Source organism: Amblyomma maculatum, chromosome 3 (assembly GCF_055883805.1).
Source record: "Amblyomma maculatum isolate TAMU_Amacu chromosome 3, ASM5588380v1, whole genome shotgun sequence".
NCBI lineage: Eukaryota > Metazoa > Arthropoda > Arachnida > Ixodida > Ixodidae > Amblyomma > Amblyomma maculatum.
The window spans coordinates 219,112,386-219,135,654 of NC_139346.1; the positions used below are offsets into that span (position 1 = coordinate 219,112,386).

The 23,269-nt window shown below is 43.2% G+C and overlaps 2 protein-coding genes across 2 annotated transcripts in view; one reads left to right on the plus strand and one right to left on the minus strand.

Annotated features, from left to right (window-relative positions):
- Nucleotides 1–23,269, plus strand: part of LOC146197739 (cation-dependent mannose-6-phosphate receptor-like) — an 80,640-nt gene that overhangs the window by 8,738 nt on the left and 48,633 nt on the right. The window lies entirely within an intron of this gene.
- Nucleotides 11,469–23,202, minus strand: LOC146197740 (uncharacterized). The gene is made up of 5 exons (XM_084599650.1): nt 22,947–23,202; nt 21,762–21,824; nt 17,747–17,857; nt 12,634–12,716; nt 11,469–11,849 (listed from the first exon to the last, which is right to left on the minus strand). The coding sequence occupies exons 1-5, from the start codon at nt 22,965–22,967 to the stop codon at nt 11,657–11,659; spliced, it is 471 nt and encodes a 156-aa protein (XP_084455776.1). The 5' UTR covers nt 22,968–23,202; the 3' UTR covers nt 11,469–11,656.

A 23,269-nucleotide genomic window follows, 5' to 3' on the forward strand; every position in this document is an offset into this window, starting at 1 on the left:
TACTGTGTCTTGTGTGCTGTGTCATCCTGGACTAACCTTCGTGCACTAACCTTGCCACGTATCAATATATATATATATATATATATATATATATATATATATATATATATATATATATATATATATATATATATATATATATATATATATATGTGACACCGCACACAAAGCACAGAAGCACAGCAGCATCCTTCTTCTAGCACCACACGTTGCTACCACTTTTTCTTCTGTGTCACTGTTGCTGATTGTTGTCTTCTTTAACGTCCAGCGATGCAGGGCATTTTTGTCACATATATGTCACACACACACACACACACACACACACACACACACACACACACACACACACACACACACACACACACACACACACACACACACACACACACACACACACACACACACACACACACGCACGCACGCACGCACACACACACACACACACACACACACACACACACACATATATATATATATATATATATATATATATATATATATATATATGTGTGTGTGTGAAGGAAAGAAGCCAACAGTCGGCGAGGCCAAGGAAAGCGTTGGGGATGGTACTCTATGTCTTTTTTTTTTAATGTTTACTTGGATAATCACAGAAATTAGTAATGTAATCTGTTTAGGGGAAATATAATTAAACACAAAGTAGAAGAAAAAACAACGTGCCGATGGTGGGAACCGAACCCACGACCTCCGAATATCGCGTCCGGTGCTCTTCCAACTGAGCTACATCGGCCGCTGTCCCCCCTGCTACTTGCTTGTGTATTTAAGTTGTCTGTATACAAACCTTGAGTGTTCACCAGCGCCACCCTTTATTTATTTATAAGAAATGACTAACCCAAGTAGCGCAATATTGTGCAGGATGCTTGTGAGCAGAACATTTACTAGGTAAAAAAAGTCTGCGGTGCAAGAAGTGTGAACGGCGATTTTGAGAGAGCAGGATTATATATATTGTTAAGCGGGGATGCAGGCACTTGTAGTGGGCACTGGTAGCGAGCAAGACCGGAGCGGGGGGGCTCAGCTTGTAGACAGCTAGTCCGCAAAAGGCACTTCCTCTTTCTCGGCGATCTGTCCGCTTAATTGGAACTACTTCTTTACAATCTGGCCCCCGCAGAAAAGAGGGGCCGTCCTGGCAACTCAAGGAGACGAAAGGATACCGGGATCGTAATAAGGTTTCAAACGGTCGACGTGAATAATCTCGGTGGAAGCGGCTAGCGGTTCAATTAGGTAATTGACGGGAGACGTCTTTTGGAGCACTAGATAGGGTCCGTGGTATTTGGCAGTAGACTTGCTGGTCAGACCTGGTGGTGTCGATGGGACACAGAGCCATACGTGAGCACCGGGAGAGAATTGGTGCACAGGGTGGCTGCGGTCGCTGTGCGCTTTCTTCTGGGCTTGCTCGTCCGAAGTAAGCGAGCGAGCCAGCTTGCGGCATTCTCCAGCGTGCCTGGCAGCTGCTGAAAGTGATGTATACTCTGAGACATCAGGACGGTAGGGGAGGATGATGTCGAGTGGAGACGAAGGTTCACGCCCGTACAGCAGAAAAAATGGTGAGAATCCGGTACTTGCTTGAACGGCGGTGTTATAGGCATATGTTATAAATGGGAGAATCTTGTCGCAATCGGAGTGGTCGGAGGCGATGTACTTGGACATCATGTCACCCAGTGTGCGGTTAAAGCGCTCTGTGAGGCCGTTGGTTTGAGGGTGGTACGCGCTGGCTGTCCGTTGGATGGTCTGACATTCGCGCAGGAACGCTTCGACAAACTGGGATAGGAAAGACTTGCCTCGATCACTTAGAAGTTCACGAGGGGCCCCGTGCCGCAGAATGAAACGATGAAGAAGAAAGGACGCGATATTGTGTCCGGTGGCATCCTGAAGTGCTGCTGTCTCCGCATAGCGAGTAAGGTGATCGACGGCAACGATGATCCAACGATTCCCTGCAGGTGTGTATGGCAAAGGTCCATACATATCGATTCCAACACGATCGAATGGCCGGTACGGTCACGGAAGATGCTGTTGTGGAGCCGGCTGATGGAGAGGAGAAGGCTTGCGACGCTGGTAATCGATGCATGAACGCACATACTTACTGATGAAGGTGTACATACCGCTCCAGTAAAACCGCTGTCGCAACCGTTCATAAGTCTTAAATACACTGCAGATAGTAATGGTAAAATGCGCATATATATCACTACGGAGGTGGCGAGGTACGACGAGCAGCCACTTACGGCCATCTGGCATATAATTGCGTCGATAGAGGAGACGGTCACGAAGGGCGAAATGCTGCGCTTGACGACGAAGGGCGCGAGGAGCCGGTGAAAGTGACGAGTTCGTAAGAAGATCGATTAGTGATGTTAGCCACGGATCCTTGCGCTGCTCTGATGGCATGTCGTCGATGGACAGGGAAGACAAGGCGATGCTGGAGGCAGGTGACAACGGAGCGTCAGGCGGCACCGGCGAGCGAGACAAAGCTTCTGCGTTGGGGTGCTTGCGCCCTGTACGAAGGATGACTCGGATATCATACTCTTGCAGTCTAAACGACCAGCGGGCGAGACGGCCGGTGAAGACAACCAACACAAAGTGTGGTGGTCTGTAACAACATCGAATGGGCGCCCATACAAGTATGGCCGAAATTTCTGAAGCGCCCAAACAATGGCCAAGCATTCCTTTTCTGTCACCGAGTAGTTGGTCTCGGCCTTGGACAAAGTTCGACTTGCGTCCGCCACAACGTATTCATCAGCACCGGGTTTTCGTTGGGCAAGAACAGCGCCGAGGCCGCGTCGCTGGCATCGGTGTGCACTTCAGTAGGAGCAGCCGGGTCAAAATGGCGCAATACGGGTGGTGAGGTAAGTATCGTGCGCAATTTCGTAAAAGCAGCATCGCAAGCCGGAGGCCAGGCAGAACGACCTTTGTGAGCGCTGAGAAGTCGCGTCAAAGGGGCAATGATGGTCGCAAAGTTCCGAACGAAACGCCTAAAATAGGAGCATACGCCTATCATCATCAGCCTGACTATACCCACTGCAGGGCGAAGGCCTCTCCTATATTTCTCCACTTAACCCGGTTCTGTGCTAGCTGCATCCATTTGACCCCTGCGAACTTCTTAATCTCATCCGCCCACCTAACTTTCTGCCGCCCCCTGCTACGCTTTCCTTCCCTTGGAATCCAGTTTGTTACCCTAAGCGACCATCGGTAATCCTCTCTTCGCACTACATGTCCTGCCCATGTCCATTTCTTCTTAATTTCCACTAGAATGTCGGTAACTTGAGTTATTTCTCTGACCCACTCTGTGCGCTTCCTATCTCCTAATGTTACCCCTACCCTTTTTCGTTCCATAGCCCTTTGGGTTGTCCTCAACTTAAGTAGAACTCTCTTGGTTAGCCTCCACTTTTCAGCGCCATAGGTGAGTACAGGTAAGATGCAACTGTTATATACTTTCCTCTTTGGCGATACCGGTAAGCTGCTAGACATAATCTGCGTGTGCTTGCCAAATGCGCTCCATCCCAATCTTATTCTTCTTGTTATTTCCTTTGCATGGTCCGGATCAGCGGTTACTACCTGTCCTAAGTAGACATATTCGCCTACTACTTCCAGTACTTCGCTACCTAATGTAAACTGCTGTTCCTTCCCGAGGCTGTTGAACATTACCTTAGTCTTCTGCATATTGATTTTCAAGCCTACCTGTCTACTTTTCCTGTCTAGGTCATCAATCATAATTTGTAGTTCATCTCCCGAGTTGCTTAGCAAGGCAATGTCATCAGCAAATCGCAGATTACTAAGGTATTCTCCATCTACCCTTATCCCTAACTGCTCCCATTCCAAGTATCTGAATACTTCCTCTAAGCAAGCTGTGAATAGTACTGGGGAGATTGTGTCTCCTTGCCTAACACCTTTCTTTATGGGAATTTTGTTACTTTCTTTATGCAGAACTATGGTTGCTGTGCAGCCACTCTATATATCTTCCAACATATTCACGTACGGCTCGTCTACCCCCTGATTTCGCAATGCCTGCATCACCGCCGAGGTTTCAACTGAGTCAAATGCTTTTTCGTAATCAATGAATGCTATGTATAAGCGCTGGTTATATTCCGAGCACTTTTCTATCACCTGATTGATGGTATGGATATGATCGATAGTAGAGTACCGTTTCCGAAACCCTGCTTGATCATTTGCTTGATTGAAGTCTAAGGTTGTCCTCATTCTATTAGCGATTACCTTAGTAAATACCTTATACGTAACAGACAGTAAGCTGATTGGTCTGTAATTTTTAAGGTCCATAGAGTCCCCTTTCTTATGAATGAGGATAATGTTTGCATTCTTCCATGGTTCCGGTACCGTCGATGACACCAGGCACTGCGTATACAAGGTGGCCAGTTTTTCTAACACGATATCCTCCCCGTCCTTCAGCAAATCCGTAGTTATCTGATCCTCTCCAGCTGATTTCCCCCTTTTCATAGTTTCTAATGCTTTCTTGACCTCGTCTTTCGTCACTGGTGGAACGTCTGAATGTTTTTCCCTACCGCCAATCTCATTACGGTCCTGACTACTTTGGCTACTGTAGAGATTTGTATAGAACTCCTCGGCTACTTTGACTTTCTTATCCATATTCGTGATGACGTTGCCCGCCTTGTCCCTTATCGCATACATCTGGTTTTTGCCTATGCCCAATTTCTTCTTTACCGCTTTAAGGCTTCCCCCGTTCTTTAGAGCATGCTCAATTTTCTCCCTGTTATACTTCCTTATATCGGTCACCTTGCGCTTATTGATTAGCTTTGATATTTCGGCCAATTCGATCCGGTCTGTTGGATTGGAAGCTTTCATGCTGTGGCGTTTCTTAATCAAATCTTTCGTCTCCTTAGACAGCTTACCGGTATCCTCTCTAACTGTCCTACCGCCTACTTCTACCGCGCACTCACACTCTAAGAAAAAAGGGTGTGCGAAAGGGGTAAAAAGGGCATAGCATGGTCCTTTACCCCCTTTAGAAGGCCTTGGGGGTAACTTTGCACCTGCTGGAAGCAGGTCCCTTTTCACTTACCCCCTCTTAGAAAACTTGCACCCTACTGTAACCCTACTTACCCTCTCTACCAGCGTTTGTGTGTTTGTGTGTATGTTCCTGCCCCTTAAACAGCGGGGTGATTAGCTTGAGCACATGTCACGATGGGGCGCTCATGCAGCATTCTGTCACATCATGTCTAGTTCCCGCACCGTCGCTTTCAGAGAGGGGACGCCTTTTGTGCCACCCTCGCCACCGTTTTTCTCGCGCGCGGTTTGGGTCCCTCTTCATGTTTACCTCTCCCCGGTCACGAACTGCAAGCTGCAGGTGTGTCGTGGTTTCTATGGGGTGACGTCATGACTGCAATACTGCTTCTAAATTGTAATGAAACAGCAGATACTTTTTTTTTTTGCTTGTGGGAGTAATGCTCTGGCAGTACACAGCCTGTTTCAGGCTTAGTGGAGCCGCTCCGACTGCACAGCGAACAGTCACGGGCCGTTGTGCAAACGTATTTCCTAAGCTTCTTAAAAGAAAGAAGAGGCACATTATCTGTCACACTTCTTGGTAGAGTCCTGAACCACACCGTAAGGGGAAGAAGGAAGGTGGAATTAAAGAAAAGAGAGAAATAGGTGCTGGGGAGGGGGGGGGGGGGGGTGTTCAGCAACAAAATTATGCACATATTTGATTTTACCTGAAGTGCATACAGCTCGTTCGGTCGAAAAGGCATCGCCATTGCCATGGTCGTCGCCGAAACTCGCAACTCGCGGAAAAATATATGCTCTGATTTATAATAAAATAGTGATAAAACCGATTGTTTATACAGCTTTCAGTGTGGTGTCATACCCTTTTCGCGTCACATTTAGCATCTATCTTCTAGTCATGTTGAAGGTTAGTTTGCGACAGAGATTCGAACCAACGACATATGTACAGCTGCCAAAATATTAACTGACGCTCGTGACGGCAGCACTTTCTGTGATTCTGAGCGTTACAGAGCAGCTAACCTGCGAAAAGTTCAAGTATAAGAAAGCGCTCACAAAGCTCTTGCGTAATCTTGATCTTCTGGCAAGTATTGTCCGCATTAAGGCGCAGGAGCACAGAAAAGGAGGTCGCCATGCGCACGCCAGTTAAGTATTTGGGCGGCTCTACTCCAGTTTATTGCTTTTCATTTTTAAGTTCGGCGTTCACCGAGTGAAACAGATACAACGCCTTCCTTTCCCCCAAATCAAACCAACTAAAGGCGTTCATCACATTGCCAAACTCTGCGTCTCTTAACGGCAAGCATTCGTGGAATGAAAACTGCGTGTTAAAGGCGCTATCGCGTCTACAGCTTTGGTGTCATCCTGGCTTTAGATTATTTATTTTATAGCGTTAACTAGTGGCAGGCTGATGGGCAGCTGAAGCTGGGACACTCGAGGACATATTTCATCAAAAGTTGTTTTCTACTCGGTTTTTTGTTAAATGCGACCAGCTGCACTGTAAATAAGGATTTCTTCACCCTAATTTACCGTACCGCAGAAAGTATGTCAGTCGGACATTCTTAGTTTACAAATGGACGCACACACACACGTATGCATATGTATATATATATATGCACACACACCTCGTCTGGTCCTTTTCTTCTATAAAATGATGACATGCTCGAACGTCGGTATGTTTTTTCTTTTTCATCTCGTTGCTTCTGCTGCAATGAACTGCTAAATAGAGTGCGTTGCACAATTACCGGCGTGCCGTAGAATGCTTCTCCCAGCTAAACCATGGAATCCTCGCAGCTCAAATTTCGGGCAGAAATGGCATTTTGCCGATGGTATGGTTCTTGCCTGATTCGATCAGAAGTCGGATGTTCCCATCGTATGCGGCGGCGATGCCGGTGCTATCGCTGAGGCAGTGGCTTGTCTTGCATCGCCGCCGCCGCATATAATGGGAATATTCGACTTCATCTGATCGAAGCAAGCAAGTTCTTCAAAAAAAAAATTAGTATTAAAAATATTAACGGCGAAATGCCATTTTTGCGCGAAGTTCGAGCTGCGAGGATTTTGCGGTTTAGCTGGGAGGAGCATTCTACAGCGCGCTGGTAATTGTACAACGCCCTGTATATTCCTGGGTCTCTTCTTTTAGAGAGTTCTTATGTTTCTGCAAACGCAGTTAAGGCACCTACCTGCCTGTCTGTCCTATAAACGCACTTTTCTACGGGTCATCGGAATGCGGTAAATAACCCATCTTGCCTCGACCAAGGTTTTCATTTGCTTGATTTACTGTTCTACACACATGCTCCCTTCTTCATTCCTTTTTTTTTTTTTTTCAATTTTCAAGGATAGGCTAATCAGTTTGGAAGGTGAAGAAAACAATGCGTACACCATGTCGTCGTGCTATTTATTAATATTGCAGGAGACGTTATTTTGGCATGTCATCATTCATAATTTTTTCATTCGCTCCGATTTAAGCAGGTTCTTTTATATCCGTCCTTTGTGTCTTTTGTTTCAGCTGGTACCCCTATTTTGTTACAATTTTAAGGTGCACAAACTGCCCCAAAAGCTAGCTCTATTGTTCCTAGTTTACCAGGGCTCTTTCTTTTCGCAGTGCTTCGGCGTGTTTCGTACTTGCTGCACCACGCTGTCGGGTGGTTGCAATCATAGCTTCTCGGGCGCTTTTGTGATGAAACACGACGCATGCATGTTTTCCGCCACGCCGCACACCAGGCACTTCGCGTTTTTCAATGCAGCACACACGTGTTTGCAGCAGCATTGTGCGACACGATACTTTCGAGCATAAGTTGAGTGGAACACTTACAAAAGACCAGCCAGCTGGCCACCTGCGGAGCCACGTACAGCCTGTGATACTTGCATGCGGTCACTTATCCTTTCTAGTTCCGAGAATTCAGGAAACTGGGCATTGATTCCTTCGCTCGCCGTATGACACAGCGCCAAGGTGACGCACGCTCTTTTGTCCATATAAGCTTGACCCTCCAGTGAACATGGGAATTTTGGACACTGAATCTCAAGCGCCAATGACGGAGGCGGGGTAAGGAACAATCAGAAGAACCTGCTGCTCCCCGGAACTCTTTTCTTCCAGCGTGAAGTCATTTTTCGCCGGACTTTCGGAAACCAGTTTGGCTGTAGCTTCCACAGTGCCTAGGCGGGGTACACAAGACTGTTCATTTTGAACAATATGGCAGGGCCCAGGGAGCCCAAAATGCGTGCCTCTTTTCGACGGCGAGCACGTGGTGGCTCTGGACACATACACCTCTCAAGGCTCCGTGCCCGTGGGGTCACGAGTCATTCCAGCAGAAGCGATGTCCTGTTCGGACGCGGAAGCATCGAGTGGTCTCAGTATTATGCCTATGGGCTGCACTGCCCTTGAGTTGTAAATATTTGTATCATACTCAACATGCAAATAGATATGTGCGAGCAAAGTCCTTCGTTGTCACTGCAGGGAACTACCCCCTGTAGAGACGTAACCTTAAATTAACTGACGCGGCAGAATTCTGTTAAGGGCACAGCTCACGACGACTCTGCAATCAGCGACGACGTGGAGCTTGGATAAAGCAAGAGGTACGCATCTTCTAGTGCTGCCACAGTCTTGGGCTGCCCAAAAGCAGCAGCGGAGGAGAGGGCACGTTAACAGATTCTCTGGGCCAGCGGTGAGAACAAGTATGGACTGGAAAGGTTGCTGCTGCGGTGGCGCCGTGTCACGAAGACCAGCTTCGGACTCCATGACGCATGCCAATGATGGGCGACAGCAACAGGTTCGGCGGCAGCGGTCAACGTAAACCGGCGCATGGTGCTTGTAAGTTTCATTTTTCAAACTTATTGCTGCCCTTATTGTGGGTTTAAGCCGGTACTCATTTAATCAGCATGCGTCGCAATAGTGAGCACAGTGTTGAGTCCGAGGTTCGAGTGGTCCCAATCTCTATGATCAGCAGGCGTGACTGCATTTGAGTGACCCCCCATACGTATACCATGTCTTAGCAGGGTAGATGTGTAGGCCAGTTGGTGTTTCAGCGAAGGTGAGCCAGAAGTTTTAAAACTGCTTTTTGTAATATTGAGATAGTTTCAAGTTGCAATTGTTGACATCAGGATACAGGTTAATCAGTTAATCAAGCTAATTTGGTGGTTAACTAAACTCGTAAGAATTTCCTTCTTATTGCACTTACGTAATCAATATTCGTGGTTATCTAAGTTTGCAAGTGCGAGATGCCGGGCTAGTCGGTACTACATTCTTAAAGAACAGCGCAAGGAACAACACGGAAACACAGAATGGATGGACACTGGCGCTGACTACTACGTCTCACAAGATGCTTGCAGCAGGATCACACGCACTACAATAGGCAAATTGTGCTCCTACGCGGCTCTCGCCACCAAATTGGCGGGAGTAACAGTATAGGAGCACAATTCTAGGGCTCCTCTGCCTTTTGCAGTGTCACAGATAACTTGTGAGACGAAGAACAACAACTGAAATTTTATTACCGAGCAAAACATATCTAAACATGCATAAAGAGGTGGAGCTAGGGCGATTACTAGACTATTATTGGTGATCGCACAGCATCGCCTTGGCTTCACACCTTTATGCATGTTAATATATGTTAAAATTTCGGTTGTTATTGAGCGCCTGTGTCCGTCCATTCTTCTGCGTGTTTCCTTGTTCATTGCACTGTTATTTAGGCACACCTAAGTTTGGTCTAGTTTTGGGACATGTCCTTCAAGAGTTATCTGGCCATATCCTTTCTCCTGTAGTAAAACCGCTTAACAGAATACTGCGCACAGCTTTACACTTTAGGCCAGTTCGCGCAGGTTAATTGCATGTCTCATAATGGACATTTTTGCAGTAGCTTCCTGCGATTACACAAAGCCCCCTCATCTACCATTTTTGATGACCATGCTTGCGAAAATGGAGGAGATTTCTGAGCGTGATTTTCCACGATTTTCCAGTTACCGACGCCCTGGCCTGTTGCACAATAACGGACCTTTTCTCAGTGGTGCACACCTCTTGTGACCACCAGGTGAAGTATCCTTGACGGGACGGCTTACCGAGGTTCCCGAGAATATTTCCAGCAAATTTTTTTCACTATAGTTGAGTGGGCTTATTTTCTGAGCAGTAGTGCAGTAGTTGAATGCAGGGCTGTCATGAATGAAGCAGGTCAAGTGCAGGTGGAAGGTACATCAGGGTGCGTCCACAGATGCCTCAAGCATCCCTACACATGCTAGCTGAAAGTAGCCCCGCACTTAACTATACTACTTGGAAAATAGGCCGGCACCACTACTGCGAAAGAATTTGTGCAGAAAAAATAGGAGCGATCCTCGGTAACCCGCGCCCCGTCAGACGTTCCTCGCTTGGCGGCCACATGAAGAGTGCGGTGCTGGAAAAATGTTTCCCATGCAAGAGAAAGCGCTTGCTGTATCTGCAGCCGCGACGCGGTTCCAACACGCTTCCATTTTCTTTTCTTTTTTTTTGCCACGTCGCCGCAGTTTAGTCGCCGAGGTGTTTCCATCGCTTGCATGTGTATACATTTTGAATGTATGTACTCCCTCACCATCTCATTTTTCTCTCACACAGGTTCCTTCGGAGTATGGATTCAACCACGACGATGACAAAAGACTGCTCGGTTATCCTGCCATTTTCAAACGCAATAAAAAGTAAAACCCTGCCTTCCGTCCTCATGTACTAATATCCGTGTGCAAACTGCACCCTGAATGGCTACATGGCCCGGCACAATATGTCGCTCTAGCACGAAGAAACCAACATTGCGGAAGCGAGGGCGTCTCTGACCGGCTGACGAAGACATCATACATCTTTTCACCAAACGTTTTTATTTTGTATAGAGCGTATGTTAAGGCTGTCTAATATTTCAGCGGAGGCAGCATTACCACACATATGCCAAACGGGGTTGCTTGCATTGCAAATAAAGAAAATGGATGTCTCGTATCGCTTCGATAGCGGCGACGTATTGTGATTGCACAATCAGTCGAAGTGTGGTAGTTTTCAAATTACTAGCGTACCAGTGTGCACCTAGAGTATATTTAAAAGGGCGCAAATGTGCCCTTTGAAGGAAAACTACACTGTAAACCAAAATACACCCTTAAGGGTGGAACTAACACCCTTACACCCTCCAGAAAGGGTAATTTTAGGTTGAAATGTACCCTTATAAAGGGTAATGTTTCATAATTTTTCCCTTTTGCAGCAGAAACTGGGGAAGGTGTTTTATGCCAGTTACACCCTTTCACAATGGGTGTAAAAAACATTTTTTACCTTCACACCCTTTTTTTAATTTTGCACTTTTATACCGTCCTTTTCGTTTTGGAAATTTCTTTACTACGTACTGCGTGGCTAAGCAATGCTCAGTGAAATGATCAAGGCTTTGCACTTCCCAAAATATCCAGTATGTGCTGCAGACAACACAGCTGCTTTCTCTTGGTTTCAGAATGTTTAAAACATGTCAAACATTCAACGAGAATGAACACACATGAAACTGTACTCTTGGAAAACCATTTATTGAAACCATTCAGGGGACATGACAGACAGATACATGCTATCAAAAATATGACTTTGGCTTCAAGGCTAGAAGAGCAGGTTCTCAATGGCAAAAACAATGTGCTTTACCATGGCCTGGTCTTTAGGCAAAAGCAATTTGATGTGCTGATATGAAGCACTGGATGATGTGCATCACGCCTTTGTTACATAAACACCTAAAAATACCTGATCAAGTATACAAAAAGCCAGTGTGCTGCCATTTATGCTTATAATGCCTTCTATGATGTCTGGAACTCTGAGTACAAAATTAAAAAAAAATCTCTTGTGCCTCTGCGAGGATGATGCTGGTGAATCCGATGCATGGTGTATATAGCTTCTCTTTGTCCTGAATAAGAAACAAAAAGGAAGAACAGAAGTTAAAATGTTCGCTATTTCTACAAATGACAGCATTTACTGGCTTACAAATTTGTATCAGCAAAAGCTGTTACTGCAGTTTGATAAAATATTTCACACTTTGGAACCTGCAAGGCACAACAAAGCAGCCCATCTTCAAAATTTATGTCAAAAAACTGTCTAAGTCTAAGGTTTTTCTTTTTTTAATTCCAGTCTATAAGCCATTTTAATCAATTTTTCCTGGCTATCATATTGAGTGCAGTGTTTCGAACAGCCAGATCAGACACAAATGTGTGGAACATTGCGGCACTACTTCAGTACCTTGGTTTTTGTCCCTCTTCAGGCATCTATATGTAGAAGGCATTTTTTTATTGAGTGCAAAAATCCTACTGAATAAAATATGTTGTACCAATAGCCAGATCTGTATGGGTCCTGGTCACATATATAATTAAAGAGTTCTACTTATGCACATTACCATTGGAACTTAGTCCTGAGGAGGAATGTACCATCAAAACTGATGCTTCATTCTCATGCACACAGGAATGTGATTACTATCTTCAAATGTTTTTGCATAGCTGTGCTCGAATAATATGTGCAAAAATACAAAATAACATGCGTCCAAATCTAAAATGCATCTTTCAGGCTCCACATAATAATTACAAATATTACAAATGAAATGAGACTACGATTTCTTTCAACAGTATATGAGGGTCTAAATACCAAAAAATATTTCAGTTAGCACACACTGTGTACAGCATAATGCTAGCTTAACTCACCAAAGGCACAGAAGTTGCTCCCTCTGCTCTCGGTTGATCCAGATGTTTGGACAGCAAGCAAAAGATGCATGCAGCTTGGATGTCTGTACATAAAGACACAAAAATATGCCAAATTTAAGGTTTTGGTCCAGGCTTGGTTTAGAAAAAACAAGGCACTATGAAAGCTGACAATAAGATCTTCTGAGCATCCTACTGCTCACTGTCCACCAAAAACCGGAGCTGCGTCAGTGAAAATACTGAGAGCAGGAATAAAATTATCTGAAGGTGATAAGATTTGGAAGCTTACAAACTGTGACTAAAATGTATGCATTGCCCTAGTAGATGGCCACACATTCATGTCACGATATCAGAGGAGCCATTCCACCACTAGGGAGTTTCCCTCTAATGGTGCTTCAGCCACAGTGCTAGAATAAAAGATTACAGTAATGCATTTAAGCCTGATCATGTGACGAAATTCAAAAGCATTCAAGTTCCGTGCCTCGTTCCATTACGAGTCCTGTGTTTTGTTGCCTAGAACCATTACTTAGTTGCCCTTTCTATCGTTGAAATTATGGTAATCAAGAAACCAAAATCCGGGAGTGGCCCATTGAATCTGGTAATCACAACTGAGTTAGCTATACTGAAATTAAGCTAGACATAAAATATGGATAAATTTGGATGAGGTCAAATTTCAGGAATCCAGAGGTTGGCCAAGTTTTCGACATGGCCTACCTAAATTTTAAAGTCATCGCAGAATTGGTCACACTCAAATAAGATTAGGCACCAATTTTCGACAAAATTGCTAGAATTTAAATTTCAGATAGGACCTGAGTTTGTTTGGAGGTATGCACAGAATTCGGCATACTCAAATTAGGTCAGACATTGATTTTCATCAAATTTTGGAGGTCCAGGGGGCCGAATTGTGGAGGTTCCCAATCACCATGTGGTCATCTAAATTGGTCATACTCAAATTACATTAGACAGCACCATCAGCCAGCCTATACCAACTGAAGGGCAAAGGCATATCTCCATATTTTTTCAATTAGCCCTTTCCTGTACCAGCTGCATTCATTTGACCCCCGCAAAGTACACCTCATCCACCCACCTAACTTTCTGCCATCCCCTGCTATGCTTTCCAGTAGTTGAAATCGTTTGTTACCCTAAGCAACAATCAGCTATCCTATTTCCACAATACATGCCCGGCACATGTCCATTTCTTCTTGATTTTTACTAGAATGTCATTAACTTTAGCTACTTTTCTGACTCTTCGGTAAGCTGCGAGTCAAATCTGCTAGTACTTGCCAAATACAGTCCATTACAGTCTTATTCTCCTAGCTAATTCCCTTTCATGGTCCGGATCTGCAGTTATTACCTGTCCTAAGTAGACATATTCGCCTACTATTTCCAGTGCTTCATTGCCCGTTGTAAACTGCTGTTCCTTCTCGAGGCTGCTAAACATTACTTTAGTCTACTACATATTGATTTTCAGGCCACTTTTCTTTCTGCTTTCCCTGCCTAGGTCACCAAACATCTTTTGTAGTTCATCCCCTGAATTACTTAACAATGCAACGTCATCAGCAAATTGTAGATCACTTCGGTGGTTCCCATCAACTGTTATCCCTAAATGCTCCCATTACAAGTCTGAATACTTCCTCGAAGCAAGCTGTGAATAGTACTAACGAAGTCGTGTCTCCTCCCTAACACCTCTTTTGTGTTGCAATTTTGCTACCTCTTTCATGCAGAATAATGGTTGCTATACAGCCACTACAGATATATTTCAGTACTTTCACATACGGTTTGTCTACACCAAGATTCTGCAGTGAGCAATGCCTGCACGATTGCAGGTTTCTATTGGGTCAAATGCTTATTCTCTATCAAAGAATGCTATGTGTAAGGTCTGGTTGTATACCGAGCATTTTTCTATTAGCTATTCTATTCTAATACCAGTGCTGCGACAGAGGACAAAGATGCGAAGGAAGAAGCGCTACTAACAACTGCAGTTTATGTGAAAAACACACAATATACTCACGAAAGACAACCAAAAGTGCAAGCGCTTGCTCCTTACCCCGTAAAAAAAAAGAAAAAAAAAGAAGAGACATTAGTTATATATCCGAATACGAAATTTCATTCATGTGTATTTACTGAACAGATGCTTATGCACGTGTTGCTGTTCTTGTCAATAGGTTTCATACAATGTCAATTCATCTTGATGTCTGAATATAACTTTTGCCCGGTTAAAAAGAGGAGCACACGCTTTTTTTTGACACATTAGACACACTTGGCTTGTTCAGGTGAGTCTCAGTAATGTAGTGCTAAATTTGGTGAAGGAGCACCATTCAAAGACATTTCGCGTTTTAATAAATTTCTCGGTCTGGCCCATATTATAGTTCTTGACGCATTTAAAAGATATGTCATAGACCACGCCCTCTTCACATGGCACAAAATGCCACTCATATTCCACTTGGCCGGCTTTTTTTGTTCTTTTTTGCTTTCATTCTCTGGCTCTTCTGTAAAAAAAAAAGCACGAAATTTTCCTAGCTTATTAGGAGCCGAAAATAATACCTCAACCGCATATCTAGTGCCAACTTGTTTAAGCCTATGGGATAAATGATGGATGTATGGTATCACTGCATACCTCTTTTTATCTCTACTGGAAGGCCCCTGTGGATCATGTTTACCAAACGACAATCTTTTTCAGGATTTTATTGCAAGCAAGTGTTATCGTGTCATCTGGGAAGCCGGCTAACTTTAGCCTTTGGACCTGCTGCTTGAAACTTCTGTTTATATCGTGGATGCATGATTTAGTAATCGCTGATAAGCATGGCACTGCTATGCCGCACTTAACTATCTTCGAATGCTCTAAATGATAACTAAGTAAAGGCTTTTCAGACATATGTAGAAAGAACCAACAAATTTGATCTTCCTTCTTTTCCAACAGCCAAGATTGGAGCTGATTTCATTTTGTATTTCGGAAGTAAACATCAAAATTTGGAAAAAAGTCAAAATACCAGAAATTAGCCCCAATTCCTGAATGTTTGAATGGAAGGGAACGAAGATCATGTTTGTCGTTCCTTTCTACAGTGGTCAGAAAAGCCTTTACTTATTTATTATTCAGGACATTTGAAGATAGTCAAGTGCGGCATAGCAGTGGCATGCTTAGGATCAGCGATTAATAAATCATGCGTCCATGCTAGACACACGTTTCAAGCAGCAGGTCCATAGGCTCAGGTTAGCCGGCTTTCCGAATCATTTGAAATGCTTGCAATAAAATCCTGAAAAAGATAGTCGTTTGGTAAACATGATCCACAGGGGCCTTCCAGCAAAAAGAAAAAGAAGTATGCAGTGATGATATACATCCATCAGTTATCCCATAGGCGTAAACAAGTTGGCATTATATTGCTGTTTCCAGCTCCTAATAAGCTAGTAAGAATTTGTGCTGTTGTTGACTGAAGAGCCAGAGAATGAAAACAAAAATGAAGCAAAAGGAAAAATGCCTGCCAAGTGGAACATGAGTTGCAGTTTGTGCCGTATGAAGAGGGAGTGGTCAATGACATACCTTTTTAGGTTTGGCAAGAACTATATAGACCAAACCGGGAAATTCATGAACACGCACTTACGCCAACATAAAACGCCTCTGAATAGTGCTCCGTCAAATTTAGCCCTACATTACTGAAACTCACCTGAACAAACCAAGTGTGCCTAATGTGTCAAATAAAAAAGCATGCACTCCTCTTTTTTTAAAGAGCGAAAGTTATTCAGACCTCAAGATCAACTCACATGGAATTGCATGATGCCTATTAGGTGTAGAAGAACGGCAAAACGTACATAACCATCCCTTAAGTAAATATACACGACTAAAAGTTCTTATCTGGATTCCTAATATTTTTTCTAGGGGGGGGGGGGAGTAGCACATGCACTTTTGGTTGTCTTGTCGGTATAATAGCTGTGTATTTTTCAAATAACCTTCACTTAGTAGCGTTTGTAGTTCCTGCTCTCTGTCCCCTATCGCAGCACTGGTAAAGTTTTCGAAGATGTACCAACTAACTGAAATGTATGTTTTACTATGGTATGGATATGATCGATAGTAGAGTGTAGTACCCTTTCCTAAAACCTGCTTGTTTTTTTGCTTGACAAATGTCTAAGGTTGACCTAATTTTGTTAGCCATTGCCTTAGTAAAACCTTATATTTAACAGATAGTAAGCTGATTGGTCTATAATTTTCAAGTCCTTGACTTCCCCTTTTTATGAATTAAGATAGTGTTAACAATCTTCCATGATTTCAGTTCAGTTGATGACTCCAGGCCTTACACTTAAAGGATGGCTAGCTTTCCTAGCATGGTATCCCTCCAGTCTACAACAAATCTGTGGTTACCTGATCCTTCCCAGCTCCTTTCCCCCTTTTCATAATTTTTAAAGCTTTCTCAATCTCGTTCTTCGTCACTGGTGGAACGTCTGATTGATTTTTACAACAGCCAATCTTGCTGTCCTGACTACTTCGGATGATACATAGATTCACCGTTTTAAGGCTGCCCGTTCTTTAAAACACGCTCAATTTTCTTTATGTAATACTTGCTTACATCGGACACTTTGTACGTGTTGATTACCTTTGATAGCTCTGCCAGTTTTATTGTCGATTGGTTTGGAAGCTTTTATACTTTGGCAATTCTTAGTCAAATATTTAGTCTCATTAGACAGCTTACCGGTATCTTCTCTATCCTACCACCTACTTCTACCGTGCACCCAGTAGTGATATCACTGAAGGTATCACTCATCATTTATACACAAAAGTTGTCATTCTCGGTTAAAGCTGAATATCAAAATCGACTTTGGTCGCAACTGATGAAGTGAAATTTGGGGGTCCAGGGGGCCAAATTCTGGATGTTCCCCATCCCCAATCGGATATGCTCGAATAGGTTAGACATATCCAATATCAGCTCAGTTCTCATAAAACCAATGCCTAAAACAACTATGGGCAATATAAGCTTTTATTCACACTCATCATTCTCATAAAGCACCTGTCACTCCTACTTGCTGCCTATGAGCCCAGTCTTGCTCGGTCCACTATTGCTACTTCTATGAACAATGTAAAGTGCATCACTCAATCTTGCAATTTATTGATATTGCAACTACTCACATTTGTTGTGTCTTGGGGCAATACCCATGCATTAGCCTGGAGAACCACTTTCATGTCACAGTTCCACTGCCATAAGCCCATCGTTCTTAATAAGGTTGAGTCATTCAGGAACTGCAAAGAGACCAGTATAAAAAAAAAGGCAAAACAAAGGAGAGATGTTAACTTGCAACAGTTACTGCATGCAGCAGCAGACTTGCATGATTACAATATCCACTCAGGAAGTGCTCCAAATCACAGCCATATGTTAGAAACTAGGACCGCAGTAGGCATCTGCTCCTATATTTCTCTGAATAATATCAAATTAAGTAAACCCTTACCAAGGAAGCACTTAAAGAGTAAAGCATGATAGTGCAGTGGCAATGAAACCTCACTGCATCAGTGCACGGCGTGATCTAGACTGCCATTTCTCCCGAATTGCTTTGCATTAATTTTATACACTTACAAGTCGTAATGATGTTCCAGGCAAGAAGTGGCCTTGTAGTCAGAGTTTATGAATGGCACAATGATTTTCAGTTCAGCCACTTCACACTGATGTCAAACATTTTTTTCTTTATGGTTTAGGGCATTTAATACCCCAAAGCGACTCAAGCTATGAGACACACCATAGTGGAGGGCTCTCAAAATTCTAACCACTTAAAGTTTTCACGCACTGACATTGCAAACACATAGACACCTTGCTCTTTTGCATCCGCTGCTAAGTGGCTGTCACACATTTTGAGCAATCCAAATTTTTTTAGCATGCCTTCATGTTTTCCACTGAATGGCAGTCTTAACACTGCTGTGAATGCTGCAATTGCCAAATATCACAAGAAAAATGGCAACTAAGATTAATGAAATACATTCTTCAGGAAACCCAGTATGTGTGTGCATGAGAGGAAAGATGTATTACCAAGCCACACGATACATATATTGGTCCTTGCATACCTTGCAGTTGTGGTGAAGGTATCTAGAGGGGAATATTGTTCAGAAACTACTACGTCTACCAAGTTTCCCTGTAAATAATGTTAATATGTCAATACGCAATTTTTTTATGCGTTAAAGGATGACCTGCACTACAAACGATCTTCTATTCATCTATTCTATTCATCAACTGTTTCTTCAAAACTGTTCCCCCCTCTACAGTATGAGCTGCATTGCTTTTTGAAACGTTTGTTGGTGCTTCTCACTTTGTCTTGCATTTGTCTCTTTTCTTTTGGCATTTCATCCTTTGCATGTGCGGCGTAACATAATTCATTCTGTTCAAATATCTCCTTTCTGCCTTATTTATTCCTTTCTTAATGTCACCCTCCAGACTCCTCAGCAATACCTTCCTAGAACCTCCATCTTTTTCTTCCCTGCCTTCTGTCTGATCTGTTTCTCACAGTACCTACTGCTATTCGCAGCTAAGTTGGCCCTTGGCAATTCACCTACAAAATCATCAATTTTCTCCTACAAACACATGCAAACATCCAACCTGCTTCTTGCGCCTATTCATTCTGTACAATGCACTGCTCTTTAAGTGCTGCAGCAACATTTTTTATTTTCTTCAGGTTAAGGGATCATCTATCTTGTACAATGCACTGCTCTTTAACTGCTGCTGCAAAATTTTTATTTTCTTCAGGTTATGGGATCACAAGTTCCATGCTAATATAAGGCCATATCCAAGGCAGCACCTTTTTGTTCCTTCCCTACTCGCCTTAGTCCTTGGGAAGCAAAAACAAACTACACCACTGCCCAGACATTGACAAGTTCACATGTAAAAACATCCACTGGCACACTGCGGCTGCACCTCAATCCTTCTTCAGTCTCCTTTGACTTTATGTAGCTTATTGCCTTAATTTTGTTCGATCTATTTTAATGATATAATACTGATATTCAGGCCATATTAGTATGCAGACTCTTGGTTCCATACAAATTAGCTTGCTAGGAATGTTATAGCAGCTTCATACAGCAATTGAGTCCAGCTGTGGCTTCATCTATAGTTGCAGTAAAGGCTTTTTTTTCTTCCAACTCTCACCTCTGATAAATTAGGACTTTATATTTGCCTCAGCATTTGGCCTTTTTGAATGAATTATGTAAACGATTGAGCCTGAATTAATTTGGTCATATTGAGGCCCTTGCATATCTCACAATATATTTGGTTTCAAATACAGGCCTCAATGTAAGCATATAGTGCATTAGCGTTTTGTTTTAGCACGATTTCAATACCAATCAGCTTTTGCAACAGCCGTAGCCATTCATTAGTAAATAGTTATTATGAGAGTGCTAAAGAATTCCCAATTTAATGACACATGAATAAAGAAGCCATGAGAAGCTCCATTTCTGTCTGCTGACATTTACATCAATGATAACCTCTCCTCATATTTTGCCTTTCATTCACCTAATGCAGGGTCTTAAGGAACATTGATGCTCAATATAATATTCAAAGTGGTCTGAAACAAGTCTCGGCTGAAATCCAACTACAAAGAATGAATAAGGTATTTAGTACACAGTTATACATATTGCTATGAAATAACGAAGCGCCAATGACGAACGAATACAAGTTCCACTACAAGTTGTCCATGTAGAATTAGAGGAAGAAGATTGCTACACTGCATGAAAGAGCATTGGAAGAGAGTAGAGGGGTGAAGCCTCAGTTCACAGGTTGAGCCAACATTTCAACAAGTGGACTTGCCTTCGTCTGGGCAGAGCGGGCATCACTGGCAAGGGTTTAAATATGCTTTTGATTTTGTTCTCATCTGCCAGCCAGCACTGCGATATCATAATGTTGACAACTATCAAGTAGCCCAGCAAAACACCCTGCATAGATATATAGTCCATCGCCTTAACCGCTCGGCCACCGACTGCACACACACACAAAAAAAAATTCTCAAAAGCCTTCTCCAGATGAGGGAGAAGGACATAAAAAAAGAATACTAACAGGACAGTTAACCACAGTGGCAGGTATATCGTTCACTGTCCTGTTAATATTTTGTTTCTTTTTCCTTCTCCCCCTTTGGGAAAAGCTTTTGAGAATCGTTCCCCTGCAGATATCAGTTACCAGGCCCCTTTGGAATGCATGTTGCTTTTCAAGAAAAGTGTGTCTGCACTAAAACTGCTTTAGGTGCTGACTAATCACTGTAGAAACAAGCGTACACTCGCTCCAACCTTCTGAAAAAAAAAAAAAAAAAAGGAAAACCACGTTTCGAGGCTGGTACGGGTCCCTTGTTAACATGAAGCGCTGCTCGGAACGACAGCACCTTAAATATGGTTAAAATTTCATAGTGACCGATTGTAGATCTCTGTAAGATTTACATGTGTCCTGCTAAGAGCATGCCTCGTGTTATGCTTTTAATAGGACACGTGGAAATCTTCCAGAGATCTACAATCGGACACTACCCAATTTTATCGCATTTAAGCTGCCCTAGTTCCACGCAGCGCTCCATGTGATCAAGGGACCCGCACGGGCCCCGAAATGTCATGTTTCCTTTTTTTTTAAAACATTTTGGAGAGTGTATGTTTGTTTCTGCAATGTTCGCCTTTTGCCAGACGGTAGTCCGTGAAACCATGGACTATGCTGACTAATCATCTACCCTGCATTGTAGTTTTTCCTGCTGCTGCCACTTTTATTTCTTTTTCAGGCCACAGGATCAGATTCCAGGCTGAAAAATCCATACTGAAGAAATGTTTTCTCTATTTTTCTTTCAGTTCTTGACCTACTTTCTTCTCATGCACCCTCCTCCTCCTCAGCTTTTCTTCAGCGTATTTAAACCTCTGCCAGTGATGATTTCTCCGCCCAGATGAAGACAAGCCAACTGGTCAGAACGTTGACCTGCGAACTTAGGCATCTCCCTCTACCCTTGTTCAGTGCTCTTTCATACAAGTTGTCCGTGACACTTAGTTGTATTTGTTCATTGTTGACGCTTCTTTATTTCATAACATGCACCAACACAGCAAAAAGTTCTACTAGAGTGCTTACATACATATTGCATTACTTATGTAGGATGGAGAACACATAATCCAACTTAAAAAGAGGTACTACAGCCAGAACACGCACCATTGGTTCACATGCCGCTCCTGAATATTTTCCAGTTGCCACTGAGCTCCCATGTGGTATGTCCTGCAGACATAATGCAATGCCGTCATAAATACAACTGAGCAATGCGGCCAGAACAAATATGTGGCAGAAGAGAGAATAAATAAAAGAAGCTCTGTAGAGGTTATCACGCAGCAGTTTTTCACACACGGACAATATTTTTCACTTCCCATTTTTTTCTTTTATACACCTTTACTTAGCACCACAATACACTCGCTTTCCGTTTTAAGCAGTCTGACAACATTGAATGCATTTTCATTTTTTGTTTCAATTAACAAATTGGTCATTTATACACTATATTTTCTTAATTAGCAACATCAAGCGTTTTGTCTGAGCATTCTCTTGCTTTTAAACCCTCTGTTTTAAATTTATTTTTTAATTCATCAATGATGAATTAAAATAATTGCATCAACTCTTCATCACCTATCCCACGCCAATCAATCATCTATCACTAGAAGCCCAAATTACCATGATCAAAATTTTTATGTACTCTTTTCGGCATGCTGTGCCAACTACTACTACAACTACTGCTAGTATTACTACTACTACTACTACTACTATGCCGACGACTTTTAGAAGGAACGTGCGGCATAATATGTCACTTAAGCTGAAGACAGAATGAAATAAATGCAAAGCAATCAGATGCACAAACCAGCGGCCAATGCCTGTGCAGAAGATAGAGAAATTTTTTTCTCAAATATTGTGCTTACGCAATGTATCACATAGAGCTAAAATACAGCCCATGAGTGCTTATGACAGTAAAAATTGACATGCGCGAAGGGACCTCTGGGCGAGATGAAAATCGACCAAATGCATTCTCCTTGCCTTTCAAGCTTGTCACATTTTAAATCTGGCAGAACGCAGAGGTCCTAAAGAGTATGCGCTAGTAATCTCTAACATGGATGCATGGCTTCCAGTTATAATCGTGTAAATCGAATGATTTCTCTATGTTTACTGTTCAGCGCACCCCCCTCCCTCTCCCCTCCCCGTTAGTGTTGCAACCGCTTTCTGCGGAGAGCTCCGAACAAGTCTGTAACGCTTGCAATTTCCTGAACGTCGAACTCAGCAGTATGACAGGCATACATTCTGTAAAACATGCGTTCTAAAATTAGCACTCACCATATGCCAATACATAAGATCTCTTACCTTTAAAGGGGGGTCGAGCATCGTCGTGAAGACAACAAAGAACGCAAAGCTTCATAGGGAACTTCGAGGGCCACTTCTGTTCCGTATGTCAGACGGCACACTGACAACAGTGAACGAAACTACTCGCATTTGCAGTTAAATATGCACACAAAAACACTACGGTTCACTTCAATACGTCGCAAAATATGTCCGAAAATACCGTTGGCGTGGACAACGCACCGCCGCCATGCCACACGCTGTAAAACAAAATGGTGGGAAAACGTGACCACGACGATACCGATGGCCACCTGGCGGCAGACATGCAGCGATGCGGCCTCGCTTTC